This window comes from Hoplias malabaricus, chromosome 5, assembly GCF_029633855.1.
Source record: "Hoplias malabaricus isolate fHopMal1 chromosome 5, fHopMal1.hap1, whole genome shotgun sequence".
Lineage (NCBI taxonomy): Eukaryota > Metazoa > Chordata > Actinopteri > Characiformes > Erythrinidae > Hoplias > Hoplias malabaricus.
Window position 1 is genome coordinate 33,354,365 of NC_089804.1, and position 22,799 is coordinate 33,377,163.

The following is a 22,799-nucleotide window of genomic DNA, read 5'->3' on the forward strand; positions in this document are numbered from 1 at the left end:
AGATACTCACACGAAGCACACCAGAGCTTGCCTTAGGCTGTTCCCTTCAAAGCAAGACCAAATTTGACGGTTCGTTAATAATCCTCATGTTTTTGTAATGAGTAGTAGCAAAAGGTTTACAAAAAGTAGAAAAAAAAACAATTAAAGTATGATTCCAATGTAGCTTAGGCTCTCAGCATTCCAACAACACGTCAATCAAGTCTGTAGACAAATCAGGGGCCAAGTTATGGCAATGCACAACCAAGAAGGAGGGACAAACACAGACTCATACATCAGCAGGATGCATTCGGTTTCAGCACCTAACCCAGTGCATGAGACGACTAAAATTGTTTTATTTTTCACCCACAAACTAAACATACAATAATCAAGAAAATATGTTTTCAAACTTTGATTTTTTTCGCTAGCTGCCTTCCTCCCACTGAGATCATTTAATTACAGGAGGGGTCTGAGGGAGATTGCCTCACTCTACAGCCAGTCAGGGTGAAGATCCCACCTTCCAACACGTCTGGCATTTAAAAAGGTACAGTACTTAGAAACAATAGTAAACGAAAAATAAAAAAATTAACTTAATTGTACCACTTTTTTTGCTAGAACTGAAAATTTAAATAAAAGCACTTATGTTGATGTTCATTCCTTTCATTGGTTTATTTTGTGGTTTCAAAATTGGTATAAAAATTCTTGGAATTTTAGTGGTATTGGTACCGATTTATACATTTCTGGTAGCTGTACATGCCTTGGGTTTCACAGACATGTGGACACATGGCCCCACACACACACACACACACACACACACACACACACACACACTAACTACACCAGCGTAAAAATCATGACTGGAGGGTGTAAGAAACTTCACACTAAATATTAGAATATAGCTGTGAGGATCTGTTGGAGTTCAGCCTCATGATCATCAGTGAGGGTCAGGGTCTGGCGTTGGTGATTAGTTCTAGATTACACTCACCACTCCAATTAATCCCATTCACTCACGCCTGTGGATAGTTTCACACACTCATCAAGTCACTCACACCTGTGGATCATTTCACACATTCACTCAGTCACTCACACCTGTGGATAGTTTCACACACTCATCCAGTCACTTACACCTGTGGATAGTTTCACACACACACACACTCAATCACTCACAACTATGGATAGTTTCACACACTCACCCAGTCACTCACACCTGTGGATAGTTTCAAACAGTCACCCAGTCACTCATACCTGTGGATAATTTCACACACTCATCCAGTCACTCACACCTGTGGATAGTTTTACAAACACACACTCAATCACTCACACACACTTACCCAGTCACTCAAACAAACAGTGAGTGTGTGTTAAAGTGTGCAGAGTTATTTTCTCTACCAAAGATCAATACAAACATCTACAACTGACCAACTGTGTCCAACATTTTGCATGACTTTAAGAATAAAACGTGATATTACTATAGTTTTCACATGAAGCTTAAACTAAAAAACAAAAAAAAAAACAGCAAAATCAACAGCACTATTTACCTCACCCACCCACACACACACATACACGTGTTCTTACCTGAGACGGCAATCCTCATGGAGGCCTCCAGCGGCCGGTTGTTGTCAAGTGCTCTGCTGAGCCAGATCTCTCCAGTTGTTTGGTTCAGAATCAGCAGGTTCAGGTCATTTCCTGCCTCAAACTTGTACGTTAGATTATCCGAGGCGTCTGGATCGTGAGCTGGAATCCGACCAATTATTCCTGTCGGGAAGCTGTTGGATCTATCCGTCACATAGTTGTTGAAGATGATCTGGAAATTCTTGAGGACCGGAGCGTTGTCATTCTTGTCGAGGAGTTTGATGTGAATGGTGGCGCGGCTGACCAGAGGAGCAGACGTGGCCTGGACGACGATTACGTACTCTGAACGGGTCTCGTAGTCGAGGTCCATCAGTGCCATGAGTTCCCCGGAGAAGATATCCAGCTGGAACACCTCTGGGATGTTCCCTTCAACAATCTGGTACATGATCTGGGCATTGCTGCCTTCATCTGGGTCTGTGGCAGAAATGTGGGCCACCACTAGCCCGATGGGGCTGTTCTCTTCCACGTAGATGTCAAATTCATCTTTTTCAAACACTGGTGGGTTGTCGTTTACATCCAGAATCGTCACCTGAATGTCAATGGAAGTTCTTAAGGCAGGAATTCCTTTATCGACTGCGAAAGCCTGAAGGTTGTAAAGGGGAGTGTTCTCACGGTCCAGACGCCTTAAAGTTCGCACAATTCCTGATGTGGACTCGATGATAAAATCTCCATCACCGTCATCACCTCCTTGGAAGGTGTAGACAACTCTGCTGTTCAATCCAGAGTCCCGGTCTGTAGCTGAAACCTGGACTACACTGGTGTAGACAGGTACGTCTTCCATGACTGAACCCAGGTAGCGGTCCCGAAGGAAGCGTGGAGAATTATCATTTACATCATTCACCAAAATTTCCAGGTAGGTGGTGTCAGATTTCTGAGGTATTCCATTATCACGAGCCGTGATTGCAAGCGTGTAGGACACTTGGTCTTCGTAGTCCAGCTCCATCTGCGTCGTCACAGCACCTGAATCCGAGTCTATGTTAAACTGAGGAATGCTGTCATCCATGAAGTAAGTGATCCTTGCATTTTCACCCGTGTCCTCATCTGTGGCACTAATCAACACCACTGTGGTCCCTATAGGACGGTCCTCATTGATGTTGATGGTGTAGTGCGAGCTCTGGAACACAGGACGGTGTGTGTTAGCATCGGTGACATTGACGTACACTTTTGCAGTGTCAAATCGAGTCCCATCGGAGGCCGTGACACTCAGCACATACTGCCGCTCCAGTTTGTAGTCCAAAGGGAGCGCTAGTGTGATTAGCCCTCCACCGCTCTGGCTGGTGATCGAGAAGCGGTTCCGTGTGTTTCCGCTGGAAATCTGATAAGTCACAACACTGTTAATGTCCTGGTCCATGGCAGACACTGTCACCACGCTGGTACCAACTGCAGCATCCTCATTCAGACGCATGTAGTAGGCCTTCTGCGTGAACTCAGGATTGTTGTCATTAACGTCCAAGATGGTCATGCTTATGCTGGCGAAAGATGACATAACTGGCATCCCATGATCCCGAGCTTCCACACCAAAGCTGTAAAAGTCCACACTCTCTCTGTCTAACTCAGCTGCCACCAGAATCCACCCGGTGCTATTGTTGATCGTGAACGGGAAGTTTGGCGTTGTCTCTGTGAGCCGGTATTCCAGCCAGGAATTGTCACCAGAATCAGCATCGACAGCCTGGATGTGAATAACAGAGTATCCGATCTGAACATTTTCCAGCACGGTAGCTTGGAAAGGGGTACTCACAAAGATTGGAGCATTGTCGTTAACATCCAGCACTTGCACAGTCACCAAACCAGAGATGTTAGAGAGAGGCGGCCGTCCACCGTCTTGCGCCCGGATACGCATTGTGTACTCCTTATTCATCTCATAATCCAGCTGACTCACGAGATCCATCTTCCCAGTTTGGGCATCTATATAGAACTGTCCTCTGGTGTTCCCGCTCATGATGCTGAAGTGAACAACTGCATTACTGCCTCTGTCCTGGTCAGTTGCGGTCACCTGCAGGATCTCAGTGTTGGGCGCCATGTCTTCAGGAACCTGGACAATGTAGCGTTTCTCGCTAAACTGTGGGGCATTGTCGTTATCATCTTCCACCACAATGTGCACAGTCACCGTAGCACTCCGAGGACCAGGGTCTCGTCCTTGATCATTGGCTTCAACCAGTAGAATGTAGGACTCAACGGTCTCACGGTCCACTGGGCCACGTGTCCGTATCACTCCGGATCGGGGGTCGATCTCAAACACAGCGTTGGAGCCGTTGTTGTTGAGGATGTGGTAGAGGATGTTGCCATTAACCGGTGCATCTCCGTCAGTAGCACGGACAGTCAGGACCTCGTAGCCGATCTCTAGGTTTTCCCGCACACTCTCTTTGTAATCCTGCTGTTCAAACACTGGGTTGTGGTCATTGGTATCACTCACGGTTATGGTCAGTGTCGCCATTGCGGTCTTCTTCGGCGTTCCGTGGTCGATCGCAGTGACTCGGAACACGTGAGTGTCCTTAGTCTCCCTATCCAGCTCCTCCACAGATGACACCAGCCCTGTTTCTGTGTCCACGGCGAAGAGGTTGTTGGAGCGGCTATCAAACAGGGCCTCAATGAAGTAATCCAGCCTTCCGGCCTCGCCCTCGTCCGGATCCACAGCTCTTAACAGGACCACAGAAGTTCCAGATGGTTTATTCTCAGGGATGGAAACTTGGTACATGGGTGGCTGAAACTGGGGATTAGAGTTAACGCTTCTCTTCTTCCTGCTCAGTAGACCAGACTCTGAATGTGCTGCAGTTTCCCACAGCAGCTTTTCCAGGTAGCGCTGCTGGAAGGGACCTCGGCCCAGGTGCCAACGCACGTGCACTGACCTTCTGGACTCTTTTTCTTGGAAGCAGTGCAGGTCAAATTTCAGCAGTGAGTTGTCTGTGAGAAAAAGCGGCACCGAAACTACTACTGACTCTTTCACAAACGTTACGGAGTGTCCTGTGGCATTACAGGATGTCCCATGTGTCCTAGTGCCAGGTAAGACATCCTGCAGTCTTAGAAGTTCAGTGCCCACCTCCAGGCGCTGTGCACCAGGGGTCTGGAGCAAACTTATAATTTCAACGTCCCATTTTTCTCCCCGTTTAGGTTTACACGCGCAATTGAACCCCCACACGTGCACCACGTACCGACTCACCACCAGGTGCCTGAGATTCAGCTCACTCGCAAAGCTCATGCAATCTGCCACAGTGTGCAACACAAAGGGATTGGACAGGAGCGATCCGCACCTGAGCAGCTCCTTAACGGACACCTCTCCACCCTCAGCATCAACCCGCAGAAAGTTTTCAGCGTACCTAGGGGTTATTACCTGTTCCAGGGTGCACGCGCTGCCATGCGCGCTTGCGAGCACCGTGCCGACGTGCGCGTCCTCCGCCACGTGAACGACGAAGCCGCGCAGCAACGGCAGGCACGAGAGGACCGAGAGGAACGAGCCCAATTTCACGCTTTTCATCGCGGCTTCGTCTCTGCGCTGCGTCTCGGTCCGGCACCTTCAAACTTTTCCTCCCCGAGCGCGCCTCGACTCCGCTCTCGGGTCCATGCCTCGGTCCGGTCCTCAGGAATCCTGCGTGAGAGTGAATAACACACTCTATCTGTCTATCTATCTATCTATCTATCTATCTATCTATCTATCTATCTATCTCTCTCTCTCTCTCGGAGTCTTTCATTGAAATGGCTCCCAACAGGAGCTCGAGGCGCTCGTTTACACAAACCTGATTCAATAGATAGAGAAGGGAGGAGCAGAGAAAGGGGGCAGGGCTTAGATTGAGAAAGGGAATCAGAAAGCGAGAGACGGGTGTAAAGGGGGCGGGGCCCCGAGAGAGAGAGAGTGAGTGTTATAGGTTATTGTTTTTTTTTTTGTTTTTTTTTTGTCGGGGGTATATTGTATGTGTGTGTGGGGGTGTGGGTGTGTGTGTATGGAAGGGAGGGTCACATTGTTTCCGGGTGGTCCACATTCCTCCCACAGCCCAAACAGATATAGGTAGAGTGACTATAAGACATTGTCCACAGGTGTGAGTAACTCGGTGAGTGTGTAAAACTGTCCACAGGTGTGAGTAACTGGGTGAATATGTGATGTCTAGTGATGGACTGGCATCCGGGGATTCTGTTTGGGCTCATGACTATGACACTATAATCAGTATGAAAGGCTTACAAAAAATTAGTAAATCAATGGATGGATGAATGAATGACTGAATGTCGCTATGAGGCTAATAATGAGGAGCTGAACAATTTTGAACCAATACGTTACACAAAAACACTTTAAAACTTACTTGTACACGTAACATAAAGTATAATAAACCTGTGGATGAATAAAAAACAAGGAAAAGTTAAATCCAAAGTCAGATCTGACCTTCTCCGTTCATTACATTCTGTTCTATAGGTATGAACGGATTAGTTTTTAATAAAGCACTGACTGCATGGTTTTCACTGTGTAGTTTTTATAAACAGCGGTTAAAACCGCTGCTCTGCTGCCCCCTGTCGCCCACAGTCCGTCAGCGCAGCACAGAGCAGTGTGCTCCATTTTGAACCCTATTAATTGTTCACCACTACAGCCTAGCTTTTAATATAGATATGTAGGGTGTAGAGAACAGTTCAAAATGTTCTGAAATGTATATCTCAATGGACCATATATGTTACCTATATTCTATACACATTTGCACATACTTATCTATACAGTGACCCCTCGTTTTTCGCGGGGGATGCGTTCCAAGACCACCCGCGAAAAACGAATTTCCGCGAAGTAGAGGAAAGATATTTTTTTATGTATTTAACGAGTATTTGGACTTTTAAAACCCTCCATTTACTGTTAGCAACCCACAATTTGCATTAAACAGTCATTCTATGTTTTTCAGCTGGAACTGCATGTGATATCCTACCAGTTTCTTTAATAGAGTAATTCCTAAGCTGTGATTTAGCGTAAGTAAATTTCACTCGGATGTGGACATGAACAATACATGTACTGTACGTAAGAAATACTTGTAAATGATATATTTTGTCACCTACAGGCCTAGTCTAATACATGTAAATATTAATGAAATATTTTGGCTATTCATCTTTCATGGTATTCCTAGATTTTCCCTCAATATCCGCGATATAGCGGCCATAAGCCCCCTTGAAAAAAACCGCGAAGTAGATATCGCTAGCGAATCCGCGACAGATGAACCGCGAAGTATCGAGGGATTACTGTACACACACACATATATATATATATATATACAGACAGACAGACAGACACTGCTTCACCTGACTCCATCGTTACTCTGTTCCACTGACATGCAATGGGGCCTACATACTTCAGCCTTCGTGTCATTCAAAAATGATAGTGCCTGCACCCCGCACTTTAAAATTATATCTTACGATGTTTGTTCCTTTCAAAAACATGGGTCTATGTCATAATCCCTAAAATCTACACTCTACCCGTTACGTTCATTTATCGGTCTAATTCACAAAACAAAATTCCAGTCTTGGAAAGTGTTCCGTTCCAATGTGAAGGTACCTATATCCTATGACCTACCTGCTGCAATCTGCTTTTACTAAAGTTCATTTGGCAGTATAGGGGTAGTTACTTAAAAACAAATCTGAAAAGTAAAAAAAAAAATGATAGACAATAGTTTTTTCTTATTTTATTTAGGAACATATAGCAGTAGCAGCATCATTAAACATGTATAAAATTACTTTCATTATATTTAATGTTACTGTTTTCTCTGAAAAGCCTATAGCTTATATGTCTAAGCAATATAAAATAATCAAATAAAACTTAAGCGGCGGGGCGGCACGGTGGCGCAGCAGGTAGCTCCAGGAACCTTTAGGTTGTGGGTTCAAATCCAGCTCCTGGTGACTGTCTGTGAAGAGTTTGGTGTGATCTCCCCGTGGGGTTCCACCGGGTGCTCCAGTTTCCTCCCACGGTCCAAAAACACAGGTGGGTAGGAGGATTGTAGACTCAAAAGTGTCTTTAGGTGTGAATGTGTATGTCGCCCTGTGAAGGACTGGCGCCCCCTCCGGGGTGTGTTCCTGCCTTGCGCCCAATTATAGGACCCGCCACAACCCTGAATTGAATAAGCGGTTACAGACAACGAACGAATGAATGCGCTCTGTAGTGAACTGAGTTGGTCTGATTTGTTCAGTCAATGATTTGACGAATGGCATTCAAATGGACTGGCTTTCAAGACCACCATAATTTACACCGTTCCAAAGCCAAACATACAGCGTTAAAATAAGATAATGAGCTCCACCTGCCGGTCAGGAAAGCCAATCCATTTGAACTCTTATTCATCCAATCACTGACTGAGAAGATCAGATCAACTCAGTTCACGACAGAGCTCATTCATTCTTAAAGTAACATTATTTATGGAAGCAAATCTGTCACATCAGACTTTGAAATATTACCACTTTTGAATTCCGCTAGATGGCGAAATACAAACACAAATCCCATACCGTGGAAAAAAACTACACGTTTAGCTTCCTTCCGCGGATATTATCTCTTTATTTTCAAAGTGTCTCAAAAATCTAACAGGCTCACTAAAGACACAATATAACAGACAATTGATATCCTGAAGATGAAGAAATTTCACTGTGGATATTTTTTTTTGTAATGGCCCAGTGAACATGTGATATGACAGAATCTGTGGAAACTGAAAGTGAAAGTAAGTGGCTGAAATAATATCCAATTATAAAGGTTATTTTTTAAAAAACTGAATATTTTGGGTCACTGAATAGAGTGATGACATTTTTGGTGAAGGTAAAAACTTCAAATGAACTTTTCACTATTACAAAATACAAACTGCTTAAATTGCACACACAAACATGTAAGCCATTTGTAATCAGTAAGTTTTCAGGTCTATACAAACTGTTATATTTCAAAACTTTGTCATTAAATTACATCTATAACACTTGTAATTTTTTTTGCTACCGACTTCTGTTTCAGAAACTATGACATCTGCATCAAACTCTTCAATTCTGTGTTCTGTTTTTGTGTTGATGCCTGCAACCTATACCCGCCGTTCAATTTTAAGTAATGATGCCTGCACCCTACCCTTTGTTTAGGTAACATACTGGAAAGAGACTTTGTGATCAAAGACTACTTTATTCTGTTTGTGTGGTGTGGATAATAACAGACAAGTGTTGTCTCTGTGTCTGTACTGCTGAGTCTGGTGAACGCAGAACTTCACAGAGAGATCAAATATGAGATTGCCATTTAAGAAATCTCCAATCTTCCTGTTTTTACTGGTGTTAACTCTGTTCTTATCTTGTGTCTCCTGTGGTGTGTGTGTGTGTGAGAAAATGTTCACAGCTCATGCTGCTCAGAGATTTCCAATTCTCAGCTCCAAAGTGCTAGAGTTTCACTGCTTTATTGTTGCTGGAGGCTCCAATAATACACGATTCATAAGCTTTACAAAAACAAAACAAATAAACAATGAGACATGTAATATATCCACTCCCAAAACAAACGAGAGAGAGAGAGAGAGAGAGAGCGAGCACAAAGGAGATGTTACTCTAACCATTATAATATTATAATACTACTGAGAGAGAGAGAGAGAGAGAGAAAGAAAAAAGTGGGAGGGGAGAAAGAGTGAATGCATTAAGAAGTGAGACACCTCAAAAAAGTTCAAAATTTGCAAGAATTAAAAAAAAAAAAAAAAAAAAGCTGAGCATTTTCTCCTTTTTTGTGTCATTTTATATCCAAGACAATGGACAGACAAACCAGACGACAACCTAAACATGGTGGTGAAGAGAGAGAGAGAGAGAGAGATAGAGAGAGAGAGTGTGTGTGAAAGAGAAAAGAAGTGAGGGATGAGGGGTCTCTAGCTCTGCTGTTTGCGTTTGTTTAGTGCTCCGATCAGGTCGGTCCTCAGAGCCTCCTGCTTGGATTTATCCGCCAGGGTCTGGACGCTCCTGCAGGGACAGAGAAAAAAAAAACCACAGGGATGAGAGGATGAATAAAACGAGGGGAAAATGTTGGAGGGGTTGGATGGACATGACTATCAATTTCTGCAAAAAATACACAAACCCAAACCCTGGCACCATCCTTCCACTGCAACCAATAAATCATTATCCCTCACTTAACCCGACCAATAATCATTTCTCAGAAAACCCACCGTCTCCACCTGTTTCTCCAGCAGGGGGAGACAAAACTGACAGTGGAACTAAACTGTAGGGTGCACTGCTGCTGTTCGTTCTCTGTTCTCCATTAACAAAGAAGGGATTGTGTGGATCAATCTGTATTGTTTATAGTTTAGAAACCACTGGAAGTTATGGGAGGAGTCATGGCCAGTTCCTAAAGTCAGGAGCATGTGTCTGACTGCCTGTAGATGTTTCTCTTCTGCAGATTCCCTCCTAAAGGCAGGGCTCGTTTGGACTGATCTACGGTAGATTGTCTCCTCAAATTGTCCTGCATGGTTTCTACCATCAGAATCAGTGCACTGACCCACAAACACAGTCACACAATTCTCTCAGAGTGTTTTATTAAGAGCGAGGGGGGATCGTACTGTGAATAAGGTTAAGACCCCTTGGTATAGAGTATTAGTGGCAAAGACACATGCATAACATTTATATTTTTGATTCATATTAATTTAAAGTGCAGATCTCCAGCTTCAGAAAACACACACATGCTTCCTTGCCATCACAGAAAAACCATGCGTGTCTCTCTCTCTCTCACACACACACCAGGAGCCCTATACCTCCAGCTTTACTCTATGAAGATCTGGCGCTGAGTGAGAACCTGAGAGAGTTCTCTCTGCAACTGTTTGTACTTCTGATTATCAGGGAGAGATTCGATAGATCTGGAAATACAGATGAAAACAAAAGAAGGAAGAGAGAAAACTAAATGACATGAGGAGAGAAGTAAAAAAAAAAGACAATATAAAGAGGGGAACAATGGAAAAAACAGGAAAGAGGAAAAAAGGAGTTGGGGAAAAAAAGGTAGAGAAGAGAAGGAACTCTGGAAAAACAGTCAAACAAGTGGACAGTACAGCCTTGAGGGGGGGAATACATCTCTCTCAGTCACATGAACAGAGAACACACACACACACACACGTTTTGATGGTTGTTTTGGGACTTATCAGGTATAAACATATCCCATAAATATTGTATAATACATATGAAGAGCCCACAGTTCATCACAAACTCACTTTGCACCCTATTTATATTTATACTTTCACACTGGAACTGAAACTGAGCTCAGTCACACTGCACTAACCAAAGACCTCTCACCTCCTCAAATGCCATCTGAAATTGTATTTATCTATGTAATTATGGAAATAATAATGTAAAAATCTCATAGGTAAAGATTAACACTTGTACATTTTAACATTGTAATAATGTAAGTGTATTATTTGTTACACTGTAAGCATAGTAAGTGTGTGTATAGAATCATTGTGATGATCCAATGACCTGTAACAGGGTGAACTTAGCCTCTGCTGTTGCTACTCTCTGCTCAGCACTGCAGAAACTGCATTATGTAACTTTGGGATGAGGATAGGAAACCACCCCCTGCCTATTTATTTCCATACAGTGCTTTAGAAATAAATTACACTCGGAGAACCCTAGGAGCAAAAAATAAATCCAAATCTTAACTAGTGTTCCTTTAAGTTGTTCCCTCGCTTTTACATCAACCAGACATTACTTGACTTGATTTAAAATAGAATAATTAAAAAAAAAGTATGAAAGAATTTTGTAAAACATCTGTACACCCTATTCTCTGGGTCTACTGCTCCAGGGCATTTATATATTTTTATATAAATCTCTCTCAGAGAGATAGTCCTGAGCCCACACAGAATCACTGGATGCCAGTCCATCACAGGACATCACACATTCAAGCAGTCACTCACACCTGTGAACTGTGGGAGGAATGTGGAACACCCGGAGGAAACCCGCACAAATGCAGGGAGAACACACCACACTCTCAGTGACTCGAGGAGAAGATCCCACTCTGTAACAATGTGACCCTCCCACAACACACACACAAAATACTTTCCCTAACACTCTCACACACGCGCTCTCTCTCTCGCTTGCTCTCTCTCTCTCTCGCTCGCTCATTTCTCATACCTCAGGCCATTAACAATGTCCTTGGTCTTGCCGAAGTAGATCTCGTTCAGGGTGGAGCGAATTTTGTTTTCCATGTCCTAAAAACGGAACGAACAAAAACAAAGATTGTTACAAAGATTCAACACTCAGACGCACTAAATTATAAAATCTAATAATGTGACAGATAGAAAACAGGCATGAACTGAAGTGAAAATGAGATGAGTGTGTGTGTTTGATCATTTGTTTCTTTACCTCCACCAGTCGGCCAATGTTGGCGATGTGTGGGGAAGACTCACTAACCGTCTCATCTTTCTCCATCTGAGAGAGAGAGAGAAAAATAGTGCGTGGTTAGTAAGTTAGTTAGTATGTTTCATCAAATATTTTGCTATTGTTACACACAGGTGTGCATTACTTGATAATTCTGGTTACTTGTGCAAACACCTTGTTGCTATGGTTACCTGTCTGGTGAGGCTTCCACCCAAGTTCATAGTTCCAGAGCCAGTTTTGGTCGTCTGCAGCCACAGCATCACAGTGGACGTGAGTTTATAATGAGCTGTACGACCACTTGACTTCTCCTGAGAGAGAGAGAGAGAGAGAGAGAGAGAGAGAGAGAGAGAGAGAGAGAGAGTGAGAGAGAGAGAGAGAGAGAGAGAGAATAAAGAATTAATTTTAATTGAACAAATAAGTATATAAGTCAATTTCCCAGAATACCAAGCTTTCACCTGCACCTCCACCACATGGATGGAGTCCCAGCAACCTTTGATTTTTTTGGAGCCGTCCCCAGCTTTTTTAATGAGGATAACTCCTGCAAAACCGTGATCCAGATCCCACAAGTACACAGATGAGACACCACCCTCAAAATACCTGCAACACACAGGAGCGCAGGTGTTTATGATCCAGCACTAGACCCGCGTTTATGTGAGAACACAAAGACGAGGTTAAACAGAGCAAAATAGATACAATGAGCGTGGCGAAATAAGAGCACTGAGAAAAAACTGAGAAAAAGAATGGAGAAGAAAGAGAATCGAGTGAAAATGGCTAAAAACTAGAGTTTCTGCTCCTCAGTCCTCACTGCTGTACGCTCAGGTCAGTGTGAACAGCAAGCGGCTCATTATCATTTAAAGTATCAGGCTCTGAAATTGGGCGTTCTGAACAGGGCCTTTTAGACAGGAGAGAACACTGCTGTGGGTTTTGACCAAAGTAGATGACGGTCATTTCATTAAGAAAAGAACTGTGTTCAACTGTGGAGAAGTGGAAGATATGAACCTTTAAATGATTAATGGTCTGCAGGTCAATACTTACAGGTCCCTGTACTGGTCGAAGGCATTGTTGGCTTCCACCTCGAGTTTCCTCAGACGAGCTGAGGGCATCGCTCCATCGTCGATTGGTGGTTCGTACTTGTTACTCCACGGAGATCTAATAAATACACACACAACAAACTTGGATTAATGATCTATAAAAATATCTGTTCGTACATTAATTAAATTCTTGCAACCCCCCACTGGCTCTCAGAATTTCTGCAATCGGAAGTGACCCGAGCTTGGGCTTTTCTGATTAGGTCAGACTGAATTTGACTTGGGACAGGGTTGTTTGGTCCAGTGTTATCTTCAGATGGGCCCGGCTGGTCGGCATTTAACTTGGAACTGGACCATCTGAGTTAAATGGGTTGGGCTGGATTTGGAGCAGGGCCAAAGGGGTTGGGCTGGATTTGGAGTAGGGCCAACGGGGTTGGGCTGGATTTGGAGGTGGGTACCCGATGGGTATGTTTGTTTAATTAGAAGAAGGTCCCTGTATACCTCTGTGGGGTATAATAAGTTGGATCCCAGACAATACTTTTTTATTCAATACTGAATTTTGAGTGAAAGGTGCACTTCTGGTGCTGACCTGTAGGAGTCACCATCTCTGTTATAATCACAGAGCAGGTAGTCTTTCCCCACCACTTTATCTCTGGCAATCTTGAGGGGCTGATCCACGGAGGAGAGTAAATCCTCACACAGGCTGGGCACCTACACACACAAAATCACAGTTTAAATGTCTCATGAAGCACTATTTTTGATGATAAGGTTTCAATCGAATAAACTGTTATGTCTTATAACACACACATGCACTCTTATTAATCCACAAAAACCCATAGTGAGTGTCAGGGCTGAATCACAGCCTCATTCTCAGTGTGAAATCCCCTCATGCTGTTTCTTTTGTCAGAGCTCAGATTGTTTTTCAGAGCCAAGGCCAGGGTTGGTTTAAAGGTGAGAGTATCCCTTACTGCACAGACACTAAATCTCAGGTTACACTCAAGCATTTAAGGTGAAGTAGTGACTCTGACATAGAGCATAGAGAGGATCAGTGGCTGATCACCGCAAGAGGAAATGTCTGAATTAGAACAAATGATCAAACCTGAGCCATTAGGACGGTCAGGTCAGTCTTTTCCAGATTAAATAAGAGAGAGATCATACTATGGAGAGAGATCAGTCTCAAAATACTTTACAAATGTGTAAATGTTAATCCACAAATAAAAATTCACACACAAAAAGTCACAAATATGTTCCACTGTTCACAAATGTACACATCCCAATCTGTGTCTCACAGTCTGCAATTTGTACAAATACAGTTACATTCATAAATACATGTTTTGGTTTTCATAGATATATCACAATTTTATGCAAAAATAAATACATTTGTATTTATATGTAAATTTACATTGCAGATATTTGTAAAGGCAAAGTCTCGAATTTAAAATTTATTTGAAAAATGTAGAATCTGCATTTGTGGATCTAGTCTCTCACGTGATTTTCATGACGTGCATTTGTTCATTTCCTTTTGCGGGTTTTTGGATTTTGAGACTTTCCTTTCGCATTTCACCCTATCCAAATACAAACGCAGCCTGATCCCCAAATGTGGCCAGCAGGCGAACAAGCCACCGCTAGGTGACACTGTTGTTTTCCCCAGTGTCTCAGGACTGACATGTTGCTGTCAGGGCCACAGCAAAACACCCCCCGTAGGCGGGACTATGACTCCATTGGCGAGAGAGTAAATATAGACAGCTAACTCTAGCTGCTGATTGGCTAAATAAAAGTGATGACCAATGAGAAGGGCATATTCTGTTTCAGAGCATCTGCCACTGCCTCCGGCTGAGGGAGGGCATCTGTTTGAAACAAATCACCCGTTTTAACAATCCAACTTCAAAATTACAAAATCAAGTCAGTCCCGCATCAGTCCAATAAGCAACACAGTTTTAGTCCAAACACGGGATGATTTTATTTGATAACCTTAATCTGCAGCGAAATTAGAGAAGTTCCGCTGGATTTTAACATTGTGGAATGCTTTTGAAGGTGCCCTAAATTTAACAGTGATCCCCCTCCTAACTGTGACATGAAGTTGAATTCAGCGGCTTGGGGGCTTTTTGTTTGAACTTCCACATTAAATGTTGCGCAAATGCATCTCCGTTTGCACCCCACATCCTAAAGTTGCACCCCACATCCTAAACTAGCAGTGCCACCTAGCGGTGGCCTGTTCGCCTGCTGGCCACATTTGTGGATCAGGCTGCATTTGTATTTGGATCGGGTGAAATGCGAAAAGAAAGTCTCAAAATCCAAAAACCTGCAAGAGGAAGTGAACAAATGCACGTCACGAAAAACACTTGAGTGACTTGACCCACAAATGCAGATTCTACAATTTACAAATATATTTTATATTCAAGACTTCGACTTTACTAATATTTGCAATGTAAATTTAAACAAATGTATTTATTTTTGCATAAAGTTGTGATATATCTATGAAAACCAAAAACATGTATTTATGAATGTAACTGTATTTGTAGAAATTACAGACCATGAGACACAGATTGGGATGTATTCATTTGTGAATAGTGAAACATATTTGTGACTTGTGTTTTATTTGTGGATTTAACATTTACGCATTTGTAAAGTATTTTGAGACTAATCTCTTTCCATATCCGACCACACCAAGCAGTCAACAAAGCTCTGTTGCTCCACTCATACACACCTCATAGACCTGGACAGTTCTGTCCAATTTAGAACAGAGGAGGGAGGAAGCAATCAAGTGCAAGAGAGAGAGAGCGAGAGAGAGAAAACGAGAGAGAGACACAGAGAGAGGAAACAGGGGCTACACCTGCTCCTGCAGAGTGAGTGACAGCTATGGTAATAGGCAATAACAATGCTCAGAGAGAGAGAGAGAGAGAGAGAGAGAGAGAGAGAGAGAGAGAGAGAGAGAGAGAGAGAGAGAGAGAATATAGGAAATTGATATAAAACATACAGACTGGAGAAAGACAGAATGAGAACAGGAGAACGGGAGCGAAAGAAAGGGGGAGAGAGAGGGGATGAGAGAAAAAGAGAATGTGTGAGTCTGAAATTAGTTTAATATGCTCTGATCTGGCAGTGAGATGAGCTGCAGGTGTTTCTGTGCTAGGCTGTGTGCATGTGTGTGTAAGTGGGAGGCTGATTGGATTTACTGCAGGTTCTCATGAGGTTATTCCTTTTCCATCGCAACAAGAGTCAAAGTAGTAGTTATTATTAATACAATATTAAAACATAATGCCAGTTCTATGTAAAAGAAGCTTGTGGAGAATAAGACAGTCAAAACACATATCAACAACACTAACATTATCAATATTAATAACAATTAATTAAGACTCTGTGTCCTGGGGTAAAATTTCTTAAATGAAAGAGGAATAAGAGGTGAGAGGAGAGCTGGATTTAGATCTGATTCAACACAAGCATCTCTCACACACACAAACAGAATATAACACACTCTCACACTCACTGACCAGGTCGATGAGGTCACTGAGATTCTTCTCGATCTGCTGCGGAGGCAAACGCCTCATCAGGTCCAGAGCACAGTCTAACTGTTGATCATTCTGCAGAGAAAGAGAAAGATTCATTTATAATTGAATAATATTATTATTTAAACAAATACTACAACAGGAAAGAAAATCTATCACCTCAAAATCAAAACCTTACTAAAATCAGCACCTTGATATGGTGAAGGACCCTCCAGGCTTAATTTCACCAGCAGTGTGACATACAACAACACAAAAACCCACAATACCATAAACAGGATAAAAAAAAATAACGAGTACTTGGAGTTAGGGGGTGGGGGGCAACATGAACAACTGGAAAAGGAACGTGGAGCTGTATGGGGTCCCCACCTGAGGGATGAAGAGTGGGGGTCAGATGGAGGAACAGTATCTAACCCCATTTGAGGGGTTGGTGCACTGTGGGTATCATCTGTAAGCTGGCCTTTATCCAAGGGTGTAGAATTAGCATGGACGGAAGTGACATCCAGAGATAACTGAAATTTTCCCACCAATAATTTGATCCCCTCAAAAAAATAAAATCTCTCTCAACATCTCATTAATCTAGAGCTGCAGAAAGGGTTAAATCACATTTTCTACTCGAGTCCTACCTCCCTGTAACATATATTGTCCATGTGATTGGCTGTGCCTTTTCCTACTGTCATATGAGTGTCTGGAGTTTGGTTGCTAGCAACGCCAAAACTGGAAGGAAAACTTTCCAGTCATGAGCGAGATTACTGTACTATTAATGTACTATTACTGTGCAAGACTCAGGTGCAACATATGTGACATGGGTGTCAAAAGCGAGTGAGGGTGTCAGCAAAACACAAGGTGGACATTTTTCAAATTTCAATTTTTCAAATAAACATGTCAGTCAGTTAAAGTCAGGTTCGTTAATGAAATGAATCCGTTATAATTACAGCAGGCTAAAATTGTCTGTAGCTATGAATAACATGATTTGGAAATTAACTTCATGACAAAATGCCAATGGTCAGTTCTTTTACTGTGTCATTTTATCACGGAGCAAAAAATATATATATTCATAGATCCCCACCAGTGTCAACAGCAAATCTACACCCTTGCCTACATCCTACGCATATTGTAAAACTTTCTCTCAGTATCGTGATAGTATATTGATTTTGCACCATCCTGATATTTCCATATCATCATATCGCCCATCTGTGCCGTTGCAGTGACGCCGATGTCCACAAAGGCCATGCTGCTGTTGTTATATAAAGCGGTATCTGGAGCCAGGGCTTATGGGAAATCTGAGTCTGAGGGAATGTGAAAGCGTGAGAATCAGGAAGTGATGAATCAAAGCAGAACTCAGAGCAGAGCCTCAGCACAGTTCGAGCCGCAGAAAACACATGGGGTCTGTTCACTGACAGAGTTTATTTCAGATTTGAGTAAATTATTTTCCAGGGGTTCAGGAGCAGAGGGGATTGTGGTAAACTGAGCCAGCGCTGGCATCCCACCGTTCACATGCCATCACTCAATCTGTTACTTGCTGGTTCTCTCATTTCAGTTTGGCTGTTAAAGTTAAATCTTCCAGAGCTGCTTACAACACTGACAATATTCATATCCTCCATAATCCATAGAATACAGTGAATTTATGCCACCTCTCTACTCCCTTCAAGTTAATGACCCCCTCTTGATAGAAGACTGACCATCAGGGTTTACTACTACATGCCTCTGACCAGCTGCCCACCCTACATCTCCTGCTTCCTGCCCCATACCTGCCGCCCTGTCTACTCATACCTGCCCAGACTCTTACCAACTACACTGAAGTTAACTATTATTTAAATAATAATCCTCTAATTGCTGCTATTATAATAATAAATCATCATTACTGTTATTATTCTTATATCACCTCTGCTATAACTATCTAAAATAATCAATCAAAAATAAATATATAAGCAGTTGAGTCCAGAGTCCTGGTTGCCCTAAAGTTTTTTCCATCAGCTACGAGAGACATTTTTCCAGAAACCCGGAACCTGAGTGTGTTGTTTTTATGTTGTTGAACATAATTTGGATTTCTGTAAATCTGCTTTATGACAATAAATGTTGTAAAAAGTGCTATACAAATACATTTGATTTGATTTCTCTTTTACTATCTGTGCACAGAGCTCATCTTGTTACAAACACAAGAACGCCACCCCTACCTGCTGCTGAGTCTAATTCACCTTTACAGTCCAGTACAGTACAGTGGAATCAAGTCTCACACACATCTCTCTCCCTCGCTCACACATTCACTTAAACACGACCAGCTCTTGGGGCTCCTACTAACACACACCCACCTCTCTATCTCTCTCACCAAGTCATGTTTACATAAATCGCGAATGGCTCTCTGGGCTTCAGCTAATGTTGAGCTGAGGGAATGTGTGTAATTGAATGAAATAATGTTGACTAGATGATGAAACCTATATATTTCTCATAATACACACTGGACCAAATTATTACAACCATAAAGTGTAACTCTGGTGGTACTCGAAGTTATAACCAGAAAAACCCACAGAAAAGAACTCATTTACCAAAATCGATGTCTAACAATGTGTCTAAAAGTATGTAAACACACACACTTACTTTAAACAGAAATCTCAGACCATGAAATAAGCAAGACTTTTCACACACACAGTGCAACAGCAAAGACGAGGCTAGTCACAACATGAACAGCAGCCTTTCCCCAGATCTCAGGAATGAAGGAGCAGCTGCACATGTATACATACACTACAGCTCTATAGTTTAAAGACACCCCTTTAATCAGTGAGCTCAGCTTCTTTAAGCTGCGGCTGTTGCTGAGGGTGTGTAAAATCCGTAAAATGCAGGTCCAATGCAAAGTGTCAGCCAGAGGGATATAAAGCCCCCAGCACTGGGCTGTGGAGCAGTGGAATTGTGTTCTCTCCCACTTCCTCTGGGATGAGTTGGAGTGGTGAGTGTGATCCAGAACTAATCACCAACACCAGCCCCTCAGCTACTGATGAGGCTGAACTTCAGTAAGGAGCTGAATGACACCAACGTTTCAGAAAACATCCATTTTCCTCATCCGCACGAGAACAGTGATAACAGTGTTTTTCATAAATCTGCAAATAAAACAACATTTTTGTGGAAGGGAGGAACAAAAAACACTAACAAAAACCTGTGTGGATGGCTTCTTAGGTACTTCAGCATTCAGTCTGATCACACCGAGTGTGGGTAAATAAAACAGGGATATGTACAATGTATGCTCACTGTAGCCATTCTCACTGTAATGGTGTTCTAGTGAATACCATGAATATAATGATACCATTACAAGTCACAGGAGGTCGCAAGGTTGATCTCTGATCCCTCATCGGTCTGAGCACTGAAGTTCTTAGGTGGGTGGGATGGAACCCGCCTTTCCCCCCAACTCTCACAGTGCTCATGTGACAGATCTGTGCAGTTTACATTCTCCTCAGATGCATGGTTTTCAGTAGGAGATTGAAAAGAAGCAGTGGTTCCACTTCATGTGTCTCAGGGGAAGCATGTGTAACCCCACCCTCCCAAGGCGATGTGTGTGATTTGGGGGGGACTGACAAATGGTAGGAGCTGGTTGAGGCCAATAATCAGGGGGGAAATTCAGCAACAGCTTTGGGTAAACTTCCTTGACTCTTCATGAGAAGTGAACTCTAGGTTCATCCCATCAGACAGACATCAGCAAACACACACACCATGCACTTCAATCCATTGACAGATAGATTAGGAGCGAAGGGGAGATGCCACCTGTTCCTGAAACACACAGCTTTCTTAACCACATCGGCGCTGTGTCAGCGAAACTGCTGAGTGTCCTCGATTTCACTGTGTTGTAGTATAAGAACATTAGTGTTAGTGCAACATGTCCAAACATCTGACATCTCCTCAATGTGCTGAGTGAAGAAAACATATGTTGGAACATTGTCTCCTAAAACAGAGCGAGGTTAAACCCGGGTAAAAGGGAACTCCACCTTTCCTTTAAATGTAAACAAAATCCTTCAGAGCGTGATGTGAAACAGTCCTCAGTAAGCATGTCTTTCCAGTGGTTGTGAATGGAAACAGAAGTCTCCCTGACTACAACAAAAAACTAGGATTTAATGTCATCTCCTTCTCCACCGGAGAGATGTGGTACAGAAATGTGCCATGTTACCATTTTCCAACAAAGGAACACAGGGGTTTTTACTGTATCATCATCACATCGCCTCAACCCCAATGCAACCCACACCAGCTCCAGAGAGCCAGAGAGAGGGATTGAACAGCGCTGAACTGTATTCAGTCTCTCAGCTGCATTTGATGCCATGACAAACTGGAACAATGATGGTCTAAGAAGCACTATTCCAGACCCCCCCCCCCCCCCCAACCCCACACTAAATTTCAATAAGACATCCGAAAAAAAAATCCAGAGGAACTGACCATTAAAATTATGTTAAAATTATGTGGAAGGCAGATTGATAGATTAGATGAGTGTGGGTCAAAGCCACTGACAACAGGAGTTTTCAAAAATCAAGCTGTCAACACTGGGCTGTGTCTCAATAACACCATGTCATCCCATTGCTGCCTACTCTTTACAGAGACAGTAATTAAGATATAATTTTGAAATGAAGTACTATAAACAAACACAAGCAGAAGGGATGGCTGTTCAGTCGGAGGAGGTGATTTTCAATCTACAAAATATAACACAGATCAATTTTTTATTCCCTACTTTTCGTTGACTGCGGGTGAAGCAGTTTAGATCAGAGGGAATAAGTAATGCCTTGAGGCTGAGCATTTCTGCTTTGAAACTGCAGCATTCCCAACACAGACTCCAATTTAGACAGACAGAAATTCATAGATCACAAACCTGAGGAACCAATCCTGCAACACGCTGGGTGGAGCTTTCCAGCTGCAGGCGAGCAATGGAGGGTTGGGTGGAGATAGAGGTGGGGCCTAACTGCATATTCACATCCACACATACTGAATTAAGGAGATGGTGTGGAGTTACAGCTAAGACACTTCTAAGGAATTAGGGGACATTTACTTTGACAGGACCTTCTTTATCTGTTATTAAGAACCAAGAGAAGTTTATAGGGGTAAACTGATGCCCAGAGGGGGGTTTAAGATCTGTGTATGGATTTGATTAATGTTTTATCTGAAATACACACATGTGACAGTGCAAGAGACAATTTAAAATGTATTTACCCTTTCGTTTAATATATATGAGTTGGACACAAATGCTTCCGTAGACGTGGATGTTACCTCACCCTCATAATAAAGTGGTTTCAAACTCAAAATAAACCATTCTTTTTTTAAGTCTTTATTTTTACAGTTAAGGGCTCAAATTGTTGTTTCTATCTCTGATGATGAGGAGTGTTAGAGGAACATAAACCCAGTTCTTTAACATTAATCCATCCAAAACATCCTCCCCTCCACGGCTAACTTTACCAACTTTCAGCCGGCTCCAGCGCATCTAAAATCGGCTTCAGACTACTGTCAGCCCCCGGGGAACACAACCGAGGAGAAAACAGGGCAATAACCAGTGCTTTTACACTTTAAATATTTGGTCTTAGCTTTTTACTTGCTAGTTTCGTTGCTGGAATTCTCCGGTCCACATTAAGTGGTGCAGGACGTACATTATCTGATGCAGCATTTAAGGTGGAAGGGAGAATTCCGTACAAGAAGCCGTGGGGACTAAGAAGCTGACACCAGCTACGGTTAATCACCCGCATAACACGCTCGGTTTAAGGTGGAATGGGGAGATGGAGAGAGTCCGTGTTTTACTTCGGTTTTCTCTGTTTTAGGAGCGAGCAGAAATAGTTGTGCGGCTGTATTTGGGTGGCTCCGGACACTTCCTATAAAAGGAAAGCGCATTAGCTTTAGCCTCCCGCAGCTTCGCGGGGCTGTTCTCGGCTCTTACCATCGCTGAAGCACCTGTAGTCGGTCTCAGAAAGAAGTAGGGGCCGTGCTCAGATGGGTCCTGCCGCTGGTTTGTGTTGATCGCCTGTGTTTCTCCCGCTTTTCTCGGTTTAGCCCGCCGCTGCTGCCAAGCTCCGTCAGCCCTGTCAGCGAACACACTTCCTCCACAGTGCCGGGGGGAGGAGGAGGGAGGGGGCAAAAACGGGCCGCTGAGAAAAACTGTTACTCATCCGGGTCACTCCAGAGTCCTCCAAGACGACCAATCAGAGCGCGCTAAGTAAGGCATGGCCAAATATGGAGAGACTTGGGCGGGGCCTCGGCAGATGTGCGGTGACAGCGCTAGGGGGAAACAAAGGGCAGAGCACTTAGACCGGGCGGACAGCAGCAGTTTGTTTACTTTCTCTGTAACTTTATCTAGGACTCTGTTTATAGTGAATTTATCTCATTATTATGATTTATG

The 22,799-nt window shown here is 43.0% G+C and overlaps 2 protein-coding genes across 2 annotated transcripts in view; both read right to left on the reverse strand.

Moving 5' to 3' along the window:
• Positions 1 to 5,164, reverse strand: part of celsr2 (cadherin, EGF LAG seven-pass G-type receptor 2) — a 90,659-nt gene extending 85,495 nt beyond the window's left edge. The window contains exon 1 of the mRNA XM_066670256.1: positions 1,552 to 5,164. Within this exon, the coding sequence (XP_066526353.1) occupies positions 1,552 to 5,080 (3,529 nt within the window). The 5' untranslated portion in view covers positions 5,081 to 5,164. The remainder of the gene's footprint in view (positions 1 to 1,551) is intronic.
• Positions 5,165 to 8,106: 2,942 nt separating this feature from the next.
• On the reverse strand, positions 8,107 to 22,530 carry capzb (capping actin protein of muscle Z-line subunit beta). The gene is made up of 9 exons (XM_066671050.1): positions 22,341 to 22,530; positions 16,433 to 16,522; positions 13,534 to 13,655; positions 12,952 to 13,065; positions 12,372 to 12,513; positions 12,108 to 12,224; positions 11,902 to 11,967; positions 11,671 to 11,747; positions 8,107 to 9,519 (listed from the first exon to the last, which is right to left on the reverse strand). The coding sequence occupies exons 1-9, from the start codon at positions 22,341 to 22,343 to the stop codon at positions 9,429 to 9,431; spliced, it is 822 nt and encodes a 273-aa protein (XP_066527147.1). The 5' UTR covers positions 22,344 to 22,530; the 3' UTR covers positions 8,107 to 9,428.
• Positions 22,531 to 22,799: the final 269 nt, after the last annotated feature.